At 43.3% G+C, this 15956-nt stretch overlaps 1 protein-coding gene and 1 long non-coding RNA gene across 7 annotated transcripts in view; one reads left to right on the top strand and one right to left on the bottom strand.

Moving 5' to 3' along the window:
* LOC131702888 (uncharacterized) overlaps positions 1-15727 on the bottom strand; it is a 34641-nt gene extending 18914 nt beyond the window's left edge. The window contains exon 1 of the long non-coding RNA XR_009309585.1: positions 15607-15727. This is a non-coding gene — a long non-coding RNA (uncharacterized LOC131702888). The remainder of the gene's footprint in view (positions 1-15606) is intronic.
* The window catches only part of LOC117396681 (nuclear receptor subfamily 6 group A member 1), a 234413-nt gene that overhangs the window by 150419 nt on the left and 68038 nt on the right, over positions 1-15956 (top strand). For 5 of the 6 annotated variants that reach the window (XM_059005243.1, XM_059005241.1, XM_059005242.1 and 2 more), the window contains exon 3: positions 9790-9816. The exons of the other annotated variant lie outside the window; for it this stretch is intronic. In XM_059005243.1, coding sequence (XP_058861226.1) covers positions 9790-9816 — 27 coding nt within the window. The remainder of the gene's footprint in view (positions 1-9789; positions 9817-15956) is intronic. 6 annotated transcript variants of the gene reach the window in all.

Genomic DNA, 15956 nt, shown 5'->3' with positions numbered 1-15956 from the left:
CTCACCAGGTTCACTGGTGCGGCTTCTCCAGCTAGCTCGGCTGAGCCATCTGCGGCGATGGGAGCCCTGGTCTCCCCCATCCTCCATCTATCCCAGAGCCCCTTGCAAAGTCTCCGGTGCCTCATGCTTGCAGCCGCTCTAAGTCTCCTGCGCAGAGTGCGAAGCGGGCAAAACAGTCAAAGCAGGCACAGGACATCAACGACTTGAAGGAACAAATGGCTCAAGTCCTGGAGTATTTGGCCAGGCAGCAGGCCCAACCCCCTGTTCCGGCCCTGGCTCCACCGCTAGTTCCTGCCTCAGAACTGACCCCGCTCTTACCAGTGGTCGCCCGGGACGTTTCAGAGCCAGGCTTGGCTGTGGCTGAGGAAGACCAGGACGCAATCTCAATCGTGGCCTCCTGGGATGGTAACTCCTTCCTTCAGGATGAGGACAAGATGTCCAGGAGCTAACCTTCGGGACGGGTCCCGGCTCCGAGGCAACCTCAGACGCTGGGCTTTCCCCTCTTCCAATCTCGATCCCGGCACTTATGGAGCGAGCCTCCAAGTTCCTCCAGGTACCTTGGACGCAGCGCCCGAACAGCGCCAGTCTGTCTTCAGGACACAGGCTTCATTGCCCCGCCTTCAGCCCTTTTCGTCGTTCCCTGATTTCCTGGAAGAGGAACCACCCGGCCTCGGCACCAAGTGTGGTGAAACGAGCAACCCCTCTGGCTTCTTTAGAAGGCACGGGGGCCCTGGGCTTGGCGGAATTCCCACCAATGGACTCGACCATCGCAGCCCTCCAGTAGGGGGTTTACCTAAGGACCCTGCATGCTCTAATGGTCAATGCAGGGTAACAGAGGCCCATTTAAAAAAGGCCTATGCGGCGGATGCGCCTGGCTAACATGGCAGGCCTCCTTACAGCTTACCTAGATGGCATACTGCAGTCAGCATTCCTCCCTGAACTGGTGGCTTCAGAGCTGCGCCTAGTATCAAGTACGTTGCTCCAGATTTCTGGCTTCCAAGGTCAGGCCCTGGGCTGGAGCCTGGCAAGCCTTGTAGTAGCTCGCAGGCAGCTTTGGCTGTCCCAAGCGAGTGTCCCTGATGTGGACAAATGACCCTTGCTGGACGCACCGATATCTACCGACCATACCTTCGGGCCAGCAGTCGATGAGATATTACAATGCTCCCACCAAGAACATGAGGCGTCTCGGCACGTAGCCTTGATGCTCCCTTCCCGTACTCCGGTGCGAGGTAGAACGAGACGCTGGCATCCACCTGTGGCACATGGTGACTTGGACAGTCCCGATCCCCACTGCCCCGCATGGTGACCTCAGGCATCGCCTTCCGGCTTCCGCGGCAGCCCACTCACAAGGACAGGGGAGCACCAGACGTGGGGCCCCAAGCTGGGCCCCTGAAGGCTTGCAGCCTCAGACACACCCTTTCACACTACACCAGCTGCAATATTGGAGCAATTGCACCTCGAACACTTGGGTGCTCGCCACCGTACACACCAGTTATGCGCTTCAGTTCCGCACGGGTCCTGCTCCCTTTCGAGGGATCACAGGTTACATCCATAAGCGACCCTCTCCAGGTCTTGGCCCTCAAGCAAGAAGTAGCTGCATTACTTCTCAAACAAGCTATCCGCCTCGTAGAACCCACCTCCCAAGAGGAGGGGTTCTACTCAAGGTACTTTTTGGTGCAGAAGAAGGATGGCGGCCTTCGCCCCATCCTGGACCTGAGACACCTCAATGGATTCTTGAGGGAGAGGAGGTTCCAGATGGTCACACACCTTCACATTCTGTAGTCTGTCTGCCAGGCAACTGGTTTACTACCATGGACTTAAGGACACGTATTTTCACATCCCTATTCGTCCCACGCACATTAAAGTATCTCTGCTTCGTCGTTCAGGGAAGCGTCTTCGAGTTTTCCGTGCTGCCATTCAGCCTCTCCTTAGACCCCCGCACTACCTGGACGACTGCTTGATCTATTCCCAGTCGCAAGAAGGAACAGTGGCCCACACAGCAATTGTGACGGAGCATCTGTCGAGGCTGGGTCACCCTCAACGATGCCAAAAGCCAGTTAGTACCGGTGCAAAGTACAGTTTATTTCGGACTGCGGCTGGACTCCCTTGCAATGTGAGCCTACCTGTCAGATGACGAGTGGCCACCATACAGAATTGTCTATCCCTGTTTCAACAGGGATCGATAGTACCTCTGGTGTTGTGTCAAAGGCGACAGACACCATCGGCTGACCGTGTCTCGCGCATGTTGGGAAGCCTTGCGCTGGTGGAGGCAAGCCTCTCACTTGCGCGAAGGTCTATGAATGGCAGTGATCCACAGCCATCAGATGGTGACAACAGACGCATCCATCTTAGGTTGGGGAGCGGTCTGGGTCGTTAGAGGAGTCTGTGGGTCCTGGTCGGGCCGTTGGACATCCCTGCATATAAATGCACAGGAGCTGCAAACGGTTCACCTTGCTCTCCAGCATTTTCTCCTGCCGCTCCAAGGGAGACATGTCCTGGGCCGGACGCACAACATGTCAGTAGTGGCGTATGTCAACCGCCAGGGAGGACTTCAGTCCCCGGGGTTACATCGCATAGCCTTCCAACTATTGACTTGGGCACAATGGAACCTGCTATCCCTCGGGCTGTCAACCCTTTGCGGTCCATTTATTAATTGCGCGTCAGGCAGGCCAGGTCTAATTAATTTTCACACGCGCAGTTAATTTTATACGCGCTGTTTAAAAGTATTTTTTTCACAGTCAAACGGGTTTAAATGGCCCTGCATATCAACAAAGCACTCACTAGGCATCTCCAGCCCCGCCCCACCCTTTCGTTTGCTATAGTGTTCACCTATGTAAGAAATAAATAATAATAATAATAATAATAATAATAGTCGTACATACCGATCGATCATCTCCGGATCACTCGTTTTATCACCAAACTCCTCAATAATGCGATCCAAGTCATTATTTTATTACTATAACATCTCAAAAAAGCTCTGCAAATGTCCGTGTTTTCTGTGCGCTGATTGTCAGCCAACTTGTTTACTTACGACCTCCCCCGTTATCTGATACCTGATACCATGTATGACTATTCATGAGATACGCCTTTTTTTTTTTTTTTTTCGACTTGTCTCGGCTCCTGTCGCTCCCACTCGGCAATTGAATGGTTTTCTCGGCTTTTTCCGGAGAAAAAACTACTAAACATTATTGCTATAATGATGTCGGACCCAGTCCGACAAAGGACCTGTGAGGAATAATTGCAATGTCGGACCCAGTCCGACAATGGACCGCAAAGGGTTAATCTTCCAGAATAGTGAATTGGGTGGTGGGCATGGTCCTTACTATTACACCGTGTAACAAATTATTATTCTTTTTTTTGTTCCTGGGTAGTAAGTGTTATTTCCTAATTGCTTATGCCTCAAAAGTATAGAAAATGGCTATTATTCCCCACAAACTTTGCTTTTGTGACCAGGACAGTGATATTTTGAAATTTACCTATTTTTCAGAACATTCCAGATAGATTCAGTGCTGAGTAAACTTGGAGTAACTTCTAGAACTTTCTAGAACTTTCCAGTAAAATAAATAGTAGTATAAATACAGGGGCCTTAAGCCCACCAGTTCAGTTTAGTTCCAGCTGCCTAAGTGGATACTTATCTGCATTTTTCTGAGATGGCATCAAGGTCATAGGAGACTTCAAAATGGTGGCATTCCTGATGGGTCTCCAAGGCGGTTTTACCAAGTTTCCCTGCTATCTTTGCCTTTGGGACAGCAGGGACACCAAGGCGCACTACCACAGGCGGGACTGGCCACAGCGGACCGAGTTCTCTGTGGGGAGGAACAACGTCAAGTGGGAGCCACTGGTGGACCCCCGGAAGGTGCTGATGCCACCACTGCACATCAAATTGGGCCTTATGAAACAATTTGTCAGAGCCCTAGATAAGGAGTCGGCAGCCTTCAAGTACCTTCAAGACTTCTTCCCTAAGCTGTCTGAGGCAAAGGTCAAAGCCGGTGTCTTCGTCGGACCACCGATAAAGAAGATCCAGGAGTGCAATGAATTCCCCAAGAAGCTCACTAGTAAGGAGAAAGCGGCTTGGAACAGCTTTGTCGCAGTGGTTCGGGGCTTCCTGGGCAATCACAAGGCCGAAAACTATGTGGAGCTGGTTGAGACTCTGGTGAAGAACTACGGCACAATGAGCTGTAGGATGTCCCTCAAAGTCCATATCCTTGATGCTCATCTTGATAAATTCAAGGAGAACATGGGAGCGTACTCGGAGGAGCAAGGCGAGCACTTCCACCAGGATATACTGGACTTTGAACATCGCTACCAAGGACAGTATAACGAGAACATGATGGGAGACTACATTTGGGGGCTGATTCGTGTAAGTGATTTACAGTATAATCGTAAATCTCGAAAAACTACTCACTTCTAAATCTTTTGTAGTAATTTTTGTATTACTTTAGTATAAATACATGTTAATTTGGATTCATATGTTGTTTTTTTCTGACTTTATGTGAACGAAAAGACACAAATTCGCCCGTTTTCTCATTGGAAATAGGTAAATTTCAAAATATCACTGTCCTGGTCACAAAAGCAAAATTTGTGGGGAATAATAGCCATTTTCTATACTTTTGAGGCATAAGCAATTAGGAAATAACACTTACTACTCAGGAACAAAAATTGTGTTACATAGTGTTATTTGTTTATTTAGCTGACGCCTTTATCCAAGGCGACTTACAGAGACTAGGGTGTGTGAACTATGCATCAGCTGCAGAGTCACTTACAATTACGTCTCAACCAAAAGACGGAGCACAAGGAGGTTAAGTGACTTGCTCAGGGTCACACAATGAGTCAGTGGGTGAGATGGGATTTGAACCGGGGACCTCCTGGTTAAAAGCCCATTTCTTTAACCACTGGACCACACAATGGCAGCTCTACTCTCATAAGAACATAATAAAGTTTACAAACGAGAGGAGGCCATTCAGCCCATCTTGCTCGTTTGGTTGTTAGTAGCTTATTGACCACAGAATCTCATCAAGCTGCTTCTTGAAGGATCCCAGGGTGTCAGCTTCAACAACATTACTGGGGAGTTGGTTCCAGACCCTCAAAATTCTCTGTGTAAAAAAGTGCTTCCTATTTTCTGTTCTAAATGCCCCTTTATCTAATCTCCATTTGTAACCCCTGGTCCTTGTTTCTTTTTTCAGATCAAAAAAGTCCCCTGTGTCGACATTGTCTATACCTTTTAGGATTTTGAATGTTTGAATCAGATCGCCGCGTAGTCTTCTTTGTTCAAGACTGAATAGATTAAATTCTTTTAGCCTGTCTGCATACGACATGCCTTTTAAGCCCGGGATAATTCTGGTTGCTCTTCTTTGCACTCTTTCTAGAGCAGCAATATCCTTTTTGTAACGAGGTGACCAGAACTGAACACAATATTCTAGGTGAGGTCTTACTAATGCATTGTAAAGTTTTAACATTACTTCCCTTGATTTAAATTCAACACTTCTCACAATATATCCGAGCATCTTGTTGGCCTTTTTTATAGCTTCCCCACATCTCTTCACCACAGCAGAAAAGACTCACTGTCCACTATGGTTCTCCCTCCACCATTTCAGCGGTCCACTAGGCGTCGATGCCCTAGCCCACAAGTGTCCCAAGACGCTGTTGTACGCATTCCCGACAATACCATAATGCTTCCGGTCTTCCAAGAGAAGGCGACAATTCTCCTGGTGGCCCCCCGATGGCCCAGGACTATCTGGTTTTCGACTCTCTGCCAGCTATTACAAGGCCAGCCCAGGGAGATCCCACTACGCCTGGATCTCTGTCAGACAAGAGGCACTCTTTGGCACCCAGAACCGGGCAGACTCAAAGTATGGACCCTGAACGGGACTGTCTGTCCGCTTTAGGGCTCTCGGACGCGGTCGTATGTACACTGCAGAATGCTAGGGCCTCCTCCACAAGGTCGCCTACACGACCCCATCTCTTGCCCTATAGCAGCTATTCTGCAATTCCTGCAAGAACTGCTGGAAGCGGGTAAATCCCCCTCTATGCTGAAAGTGTACCTGGCAGCCAGTCAGCCCTGTTGACTCGGTGTCCCCAGGCACCCATTTCTTGGCGACCCATTATCTGAAGAGCACTTGGTGGTTACGTCCACCTAGAAGGGACGTCCTCCCCGAGTCGAGGCTAGATATTGTACTGGAGGCTCTCACTAAGGCCCCGTTTTGAACCTATGCATTCCTTAGAGTTGAAATACCTCTCTATGAAGGCAGCCTTTTTGTTAGCCATCACCTCCGCTATGCAGGTTAGTGAGCTGTGCACGGTGCCTGTATGCACATCTGGGACAACGGAAACAGGGTATCGTTATGTAAGAACCCCGCATTCCTCCCTGAGGTGGTTACGGCTTTCCACTTAAATCAGTCAGTGGAGCTAGAGGCTCTCCATCCCCCTGCTTTTTCTTCGGAGGAGGATCAAAGACTGAACTCCCTCTACCCGGTTCAGGCATTGAGATGTTATGTTGACAGGATGAGAGCTCTGTGTCAGTCTGACCAGCTCTTCGTCTGTCATGGTGTAAGAACCCTGGCTCAGGTCCTCTCAAAGCAGCGGCTGTCTCACTGGATTGTGGACACAGTTTCGACTGCATATACTAATGCCGGCCTAAAAGCAGCTATGATAGAAAACCCACCATCCATCTAGACCAGGGGTGGGCAATTCCGGTCCTGGAGGGCCGGTGTCCCTCCTGGCTTTTGTTGCAACTTTGCCCTGAATTACTTAATTGGACCAGTTATTACCAATTGGTCTAATTAAGTAATTTAGAGCACAGTTGGAACAAAAGCCAGGAGGGACACCGGCCCTCCAGGACCGGAATTGCCCACCCCTGATCTAGACCAATGGTTTTCAAACTGGGGTACACAAGCTCTCGTCAGGGGGGACGCAAGCTCTCGTCTGGGGATATGAGCTCTTGTCACGGTACTTGAGAAAAATCCTGTAATGATTTTTTACCAGGTTGTAGTACTTTGCGACTTAGAAATAGAATCAACAATGTTGAATCTCCTTTCAACTGTATAAACACCCAGCCATTATTTACATATTTAAATAGCAGGTCTTTGGTTACTGCAGTCTGTGGGCTAAAAAAATAAATAAATAAATAAAAAACCTCAAGATTGTCATTGTACGATGTTGCTTCTTTTTAGAAATGTGTAGAATTTACTAGGTAAGTTTACTTTCTGGAGTTTAAATGTTCAGTGTTAGTAGTTTAATCAGTTAAGTGTTTTATCTACGTTTATGTTTTTTAAAACCGTATTGCTGAGTTGAGCAGACATCTGGGCTGCCCAACTTAGACAGTGAAATCACTCCCTTGTTCTGCCTGGGAGCTGGAGCGACATGACTGTTATCTTTACTTGCAATGCTTGTATGTGTTTTTTCATTCTTTTTTTTTGTTGTTGTGTGAGTGCATTACCCTAAGCCACCCTCCAGTAATTATTAACCCTTTGCGGTTCTATGTCGGACCCTGTCCGACATCATCAAAAAGACGTAAAAAACAGGTCTCTAGTCGTTTTTTTTCTGTAAAAAGTTGAGAAAACCATTCAATGGCTGAGTGAGACAGATAGGAGGCGAGAGAAGCCGAAAAACTAAAAAAAGGGGCGTATCTCATGAATACAGATAGCCCCGGCACCACATAGATAACATGGATATAAACAAACAAGATAGCTGCTTCTGCATCCAGCGCTCAAAGAACATCACTGACATTTGCAGAGCTTTTTTTAGATGTTATAGTAATAAAATAATGACTTGGATCACATTATTGAGGAGTTTGGTGATAAAACGAGTGATCAGGAGATGATTTATCGGTATGCACTACTAGTGATGCTATTGGGAACCCCGCATCAACTGTGGAAATCCATCTGTCAAAACATGACCATTGACGGGGTGCTAACTGAGTTTGTTACCACCTACACTCCTAGTCGTGCTTTGCGGTCCTCCGATGCCGGCCTTATTGTTGTCCCCCTGACTAAACTGGGTGAGGGCTTTTTCTTCCTATGCTCCTAGGCTGAGGAACACACTTCCTCCTGAGATCCGTGATTCTGAGTCTCTGTCTATTTTTAAATCCCGCCTCAAAACTCATTTATTTAAATTGGCATTCTTATGACTTTTATTGTCATTGTATTTTTAATTCTAACTGTTTTTATATATTGTGTATGTTTGTTTTATTTTTTCAGTTTTTCACTTTGTTAAGCGCTTTGTGATATTTATGAAACACGCTATATAAAATAAAGATTATTATTGTTGTTATTATTATTATTATTATTATTATTATTATTATTATTATTATGAAGAGGTATGTGAAAAATACAGCGAACAAGGGGTGGGGCGGGGCTGGAGATGCAGTACTGAGTGTCCTGTTGATATGCAGTGCCTTTTAAACCTGTTTTACTGTGAAAAAAAATACTTTTAAACAGCGCGTCTAAAATTAACTGCGCGTGTGAAAATAAATTGGACCTGACACGCCTGACACGCACTTAATAAATGGACCGCTAATTGTTAATAAAAGCAAAATCACAATATTATTATTACAAAAATGGAATCGCAGGATTAAAAAAATAAATAAAAATCAATCCCTAAATCCTGGAATTGGGGAAAAGCGTCCAGGATTGTGAAAAGTGTCTGGAATTGGATTCCCTGCTCCAGACCTATTGAGTGTGTTCATATCATACAGCGAGTGCCCATCAACAAGCTTTAATTGTCTTACAGCTGATTAACACGAACAGACTACTGCACTAAAACACTTCAACATGTAAGCATTTTGCTAAAAGTCATTTTTGACTGCCTGATATAAATAGCCCCTTTCATGTGTCAACATGTTAGCTTTTGGAAATATTCACTTCAAAACAATGTGCTTATTCTGGCTAGAGAGACACACAGCATTTTACATTGTCCCTGCGCAAGTGTTCAACGATACAATTCGAGTTCACTTAAAAAAAAAAAAAAAAAAAAAAAAAATATTGGAACTATATTTGTAACTTTTAAAAAAATCTGTTTTCTCTCAACACTTGTGCATTTGTTGAAGAAACGCAGTAATTTAAGTAAAATATATTTTACTATTTTTGTTTTGTCCAGTTCGGCTTGGGTTTTGGTGTCAAATTTCTGTCAGAGCTTCAGTTTCTCTGTGAAAGGCTTACCCTTTTGCTCTCTTAATGATGTTTGACTCCACCTGTATGTGCAAACAGGCATTCTTCCACTTGAGTCACATCAATTTTGTAATTTTCTTTTTTTATTTATTTTTTTAACAATTATTTTGATTCATTTTCCAATTTTCTCCCAATTTTGGAATGACCGATTATTATTCAAGCTGGCTCACCGCTGCAACCCCCGAACTGACTCAGGAGAGACTCGCACCCTCTGAAACGAGTGCTGTCAGCTGTCCACTTTTTTTCACTCTGCAGGCCCGCCCTGCAGCCATAGCCACAGTTTTCCACAGTAGGCAAATTGCCCACTTGAAACATTTGCTACACCTGCCCCATACATATTCTCTATACCTCTTCAATAATATGTTTAAAGTCGCAATTCATTAAATAACCATGTGGACATTAAAACCTAGTAACAGCCTTGGCACCCATTAAAACAGCTTGCGATCTCTTTCTACTTGCGTTAACAGTAAGAACAGGCCAGTTGGAACATATAGCCATATCATTGGACCATTTCCAAATAGCTGACATATTCTGCAGGCTGCTGGCTCAGTTAATTCCAGTTACAGGTGCTTTTTTCACTTAAATACTGTTTAATAATTACGTTGTTTTTCTTTCTTTTTTGCAGATGGAATGATGAAGGAAAACCATGTGGGTATGTCTGTTTTAAATGAAATATTTAGTTGTTTAGGTTTTATTTATAGAAAGGAGCCTTGTTTGACTGTTCAGTATAATAACAATAATAAAATTAATATTGGTGTTGCTACCATTAAATTAACCACATATCTAATGAGGATATGCCATGAACGTTCATAGAGTACTGTGCGCTACTCCACTAAACTAATGAGGGTAGCTGTGTACTGGAGAGGGATATATAGAGGCTACAGCATGAACGTTCATAGAGTACTGTGCGCTACTTCACTAATGAGGGTAGCTGTGTACTGGAGAGGGATATATAGAGGCTACAGCATGAACGTTCATAGAGTACTGTGCGCTACTTCACTAATGAGGGTAGCTGTGTACTGGAGAGGGATATATAGAGGCTACAGCATGAACGTTCATAGAGTACTGTGCGCTACTTCACTAATGAGGGTAGCTGTGTACTGGAGAGGGATATATAGAGGCTACAGCATGAACGTTCATAGAGTACTGTGCGCTACTCCACTAAACTAATGAGGTTAGCTGTGTACTGGATGAGGAATAGGCTTCCGTTGTAACTGTGTGCTGTTACATGAGGAATAGGCTTCCATTGTAACTGTGTGCTGTTACATGAGGAATAGGCTTCCATTGTAACTGTGTGCTGTTACATGAGGAATAGGCTTCCATTGTAACTGTGTGCTGTTACATGAGGAATAGGCTTCCATTGTAACTGTGTGCTGTTACATGAGGAATAGGCTTCCATTGTAACTGTGTGCTGTTACATGAGGAATAGGCTTCCATTGTAACTGTGTGCTGTTACATGAGGAATAGGCTTCCATTGTAACTGTGTGCTGTTACATGAGGAATAGGCTTCCATTGTAACTGTGTGCTGTTACATGAGGAATAGGCTTCCATTGTAACTGTGTGCTGTTACATGAAAAGGCTTCCAATGACTTGATTGGCAACAAACTTGTTTTACTTTGCAAATAAGGACTGAAATGCAATATATTTTAAATTGCACTCTAAACTGAGAAACCAAAATAACTGTGCTAAAGATTATTTTATTCACTTAATTTATTTTCTTCTCAGTGTTTAAGAGACGATGCGATAGCCTAGAAACTAAACGTTACTAGCAATCCAGTTGTAATGTTTTGTCTGGTTTATAAAGCAGGACGCAGGGAGACTTTTTAAGGTTTCTTGATAATAAACAGAGAATTCCTGTTAGGGGCCAGAACTCACGCCACCAGAATAATAAACCCTTTTATTAATATGTTTCTCGCTTTCACTGCAGTCTCTTCTCGCTGTCACTCTCACTGTTCTCTCGCTGTCTTTCTGTCTTCCCCTCTGTCACTTATGCACCCCCTTATATATGCTCTCCTCATTTCCTGCCACTGTCCGGCTCAACCAATCAAACAATGTTCTATATAACGTGTTTTTAAACTACATGTGAATGTTTTATTCCATTTATGTGGATTGCCTGTAAAATAATAGGATTTTCAGTAAAATATAAACAAGTCACTATAATGCCATCACTAGTAAATTATGCAAATTAGTACCGTTGAAGGCTCGAACCTTCCTTTGGTAATATGTTCCGAACATCGAAGGTCTAAATGTACCCTTCGGTGCAAACACAGAGGCCATGGTTAGGGGATAGTGCTTTTCATACTGCCTTTTAAAGGTTTGCTAATTAAAACTTGCTTTCAGAAGTTCTTAACAAAGTGATGCAATTGTAAGTGTCGTACTTGCCGGCAGCTTTAGTACATCTCATTATAATATTTGAGAACCTTCACTTGCACTATCTCCACCCCACTTCTGCAAATTTCTGCAGGAACGCCCATAATTACATATTCATCTGTGGCTGAACCACAAAGAAAAACTGCTGCCTCAAAGCATTCCCTAAAGTCTCTAACAGCACTGCGCTTGTTTAGTACAATTCACCCTAGACTTCCAACTCGTTTGCGACTATTGCAACAGACGAAACACTTAAGTACATCTACCCCTCAGTGCATTTCTGTCTGTACAAAATGTAAACCTCAGGGAGGGTGCTGCTTAGTTTTTAAAGGACGGTGATATTAAGACACCTTTTAGAGGCCCCTTAGAGGTAGCGACTAACCCTTGTAAAAGTTTACCATAGTAAAAGCATAGCAAAGTGTAATAAGGATGGTCAAGCATACGTAAGCATTGTCAGGAATAGTGAGGTATTGTAAAGCCTATTAATAAACATGGCAAACCAGGGTAAACTATAGATACTTTTCTAGGGAACACCCTGGTTTCTAGGATTACAGACTATGGCGAATCTATCTGGTTTTCTCACTCACTTCTGCTAAATAATGCCACTAGCAAGTTTCATGACAACTGGATAAGCGGTTCTTCAGATATATGGAGCAGTCTGGGCATGATGATAATTGAATTATATGATAAGCCTTCTTCAGCGCTATAGCCTAATACTGCAGCCACACCTAACGTGTATCTGTTGATCTCTGTTCCAAGGACACATTTATGATGCTGTGGTTAAATTTCCTTTTTTAAATTTGGATCTGTCTGCACTGCAGGTAGAATTAGCAGTCTGGTTAGTAATAAGCAGGTTCTCAAATCATATATTTGTGCTGCCAGCATCATGTTGCTTTTGGTCATCACATGCAAGCTACTTTCTTTAAGATAGCTGGCAGGCGGCTGTAATCAAATAATGTTGTTATTGATATTATTTGCATTAATAAATAATCCCTCTCCCTAATAAGTGGTTTAATTTAGTATGGTGTATTGCAAATTTGTGGACCACAGCAGGATTGAAATAATGTCAGCATCTTACCAACAAAATCTGTTTTGTCAGAAGATAACTGGAGCAAGAGAATTGGGTTGTACAGCAATGTTTGTGCTGTTATTTCTGCAGCCGGTGAATATGAAATGTTAATGAAATCTGACAGATCTGGAGCAAAAAGAGAGGCTGGATGGATAAAAAAGGAGGAAGCCTGACAAGTTATGACATCAATAATGCAGTCTGAAAGAATAAAACATAGTTATATAAACCAAAAATGTTAAATAGATAATAAAGGTTTTGAGTACCTGGGGCTATATTTATCAATCGTGCGTACGCACAAATTTCATTCTAAACTGTGAGTACGCACAGTCTAACAGAAAGTATGAGATTTATCAACATACAACTTTGCGTGGAAATGTTCGTAGACTCACGCACACTCTGGACCATGCGTACGATTGTTTCCGTGTGTTAGAATGATGGTACTCCAAGAAAAAAAATCGAACCCCTTGTGACAGGGTGGACCAGTTGTGACGTCAGGCCAGAAGTAGGAACCAAAAACACTGACACCAGTACTGCAGATTCAAAAAGACGCTGCGCACCATTTATTTAAATACAACAAAAATAAATAAAGTGTTTGAACAAAAAGAAAGACTTGCTCACAGAGCAAAATAAAAAGGTTTAAACAAAACAAAATCATGAACACAAAATACAAAACTGAACAGGTCAGGCTGGGCTATCGCCTTCACTGTTCCTATATAGTTTTCTTTTTAGTTTCGTTTCTCTCTCGCTCCTCTCGCTCTCTCCGCTCTCTCGCTCCTAACACCCACCCTGACTGCAGAGAGCTGCAGGCTTTTTATACCGTGGCCGAGGGGTTTAACTAGCTGGCAATTATTCTATTACCCCTCGGCCACAATCTGCACGAGTTTAAATTACTGTGGATGGGGCTACCCATCCACGCTACTAAACAATACAAAACCAGCGGCGCTTCGCCGTCAATACATTTTTAAATAAATACAAATAAAAAATAATAAAACCTGCGGCACTTCGCCATCATATAAATAAATCCTAACGATAATAATAATAATAATAATAATAATAATAATAATAATAATAATAATACAAAACAAATACAAAATAACACAGGGGCGGAGGGGGAAACCCCGTTCTAAAAATAAATAAACAAAACACTGTACAGGGCTCCTCGCCCTGTTACACCCCTATTATTCACGATAAAGATACACCATCACTGCATAATGAAAAACAGTTTATAACTGAAATTTGTATAACTGAAATTTGACGTGCCTATGTAATTAGCCTATTATTACCCACGCAGTGGTATCAGTATTGATTATCACCACCACGAGTATTACAAACTAAATAGAAAACATTGTTGTTGTTGTTAGTCCTTTCTGTCGTGCATTGTGAATTGCAATATAATATCATATCAAGTAGAAATAGACGCGCAGCCTGTTAACACATAAACATTTTCCCTATAAATTCTCAAAATAATTGTAAACCACTTGAAAATGGCTGATCTCGTCCTTTTGGAAGACCTTGCCACTTTTCGTCGAGAGAGAGTGTTGCACAAAGCACAGAAACACCTTTTGCAAGATACAGCTTTCCCAAGGAAGTCCTATTGGAATTGTGCAATATATTGGGACCTAGGCTACACAGACCAACCAAGCGCACTCATCCCATTCCTGCACATATACAAGTCCTGCAGTAGACAACAACTCTTGGCTTTTTGGCCACTAGTGCCTTTCAAAGACACAAGCCACTTTAGTGGTTTTGGACTCCATCATTGTCCTTTGTCCTTAGTACATTTAGTTTCCTTATAGTGACGGACAGCAGATTAAAGCACAGACATTGAATGAATTGCATTTCGTGAACACGGGAGAGTGCCACTCAATTAATGTGCAGGTTACATGTGACGCTCAACTCCTTCTTCTTAAATGTGGTGGGTAAATGACCAGGCAGAACCCACGATTCATTTATTCTTCAAAAGAGCAGTGTGGGCATTTGCAGAGAAAACAGAGCCATGACAGACGCTACATTTACCATATAAGGCTATACAGGGGCATATTAAATGCAAATTCGAGTGACATTGAGATTTACTAACACGTATTACTAAGAAACGTGCGTACGAGTGCCTTACACAAGATTGATAAATCAAAATTGAATTGTGTGTGCACATTCTAAACTCTGTGCGTACGATACATTTAAGGAATGTTTTTACACACGATTGATAAATCAGAATTGAATTGTGTGTGTGCACATTCTAAACTCTGTGCGTACGATACATTTAAGGAATGTTTTCACACACGATTCATAAATATAGCTCCAGGTTCCTGCTAATTTAAAAACTGCAGTATTCTTTGTTGTTGTTGTTGTTGTTGTGGAATTGTAGGCATTTACTCATGTAGAAAAAAGCTGTTCATTTATTTCCTATAATAAAGCATTCTGTGGAACAAAATGATAAGTCCTGTCATAATGCACTTGAACTGCAGTGTTGTTCAGCAAATGACAACACTTTCCACAGCTTGTGTACACTAGCTATTGAGAGCACAAAGAGGAAAGCGTTCATTAATTATTTGCAATAAAGCAGCCCTTTTGATCGAAAAGTGCCGGTACTTGCCTGCAGTTCTAGCACCTTGGAGTCTGGCCCTCAACTTTCAGAAGCTCAGCAAGCCCTTGGTGATCTTCAGGGGAGAACTAGGTGCAGGAGGGGGTGCTGGCAGACCAAACTGTTAAGCAGAACGGTCATGCCCCAGGATACCCAAATTTATATGAGAACTGTTTCAATGATGATGCCCATGGAAAACATTATTTGCTTTTTTTACATTCAATGCACCCTATAGCAAACACAAAGTAACGTATTCAAATATGTTAAACAATATATCATAGAAAGCAATAACAGCTCAGCCACACTGTGAAGTTAAAACTTTTTAAGAAAGCCTGGAACATGTAAAGTGATGCAATAAACATGGCCAGCACTGCAACTAACTGAGCTACTTAAACCTTTTACAGCCACATACCAAAAGCACATACCATACATTGCAAGAGTGTGCCGGATCATATGGCATCTGAAATCCATCTTCTAACCCATGTGCCACGTCATTTACAGATTAGTTTCAGTTATACGGTACAGGTTCAGGTTCATGTTTTAAAGATACACAGAAACACATTTCTCTTTTCAACATCCGCACTTTACTGCAAGTTTCCACTTGTTTGGAAACCTGGCTTTGAAGATTCCTGTGGCCCCTCAACTGCTGGCTTCACTGAAGCGTATTTACCTTCAGGATCACTGGATTAAATGAGAGGCAGAGAGTTTGCAAAGAGGCGACAGCCGATTGGTAATTGCCCAGATTTCTCTAAAGACGCCATAACACAACAGGCAC

Source organism: Acipenser ruthenus, chromosome 31 (assembly GCF_902713425.1).
Source record: "Acipenser ruthenus chromosome 31, fAciRut3.2 maternal haplotype, whole genome shotgun sequence".
Lineage (NCBI taxonomy): Eukaryota > Metazoa > Chordata > Actinopteri > Acipenseriformes > Acipenseridae > Acipenser > Acipenser ruthenus.
Note: the sequence above shows the minus strand (reverse complement) of the source record. Positions and strands in the feature narration are given on the sequence as shown.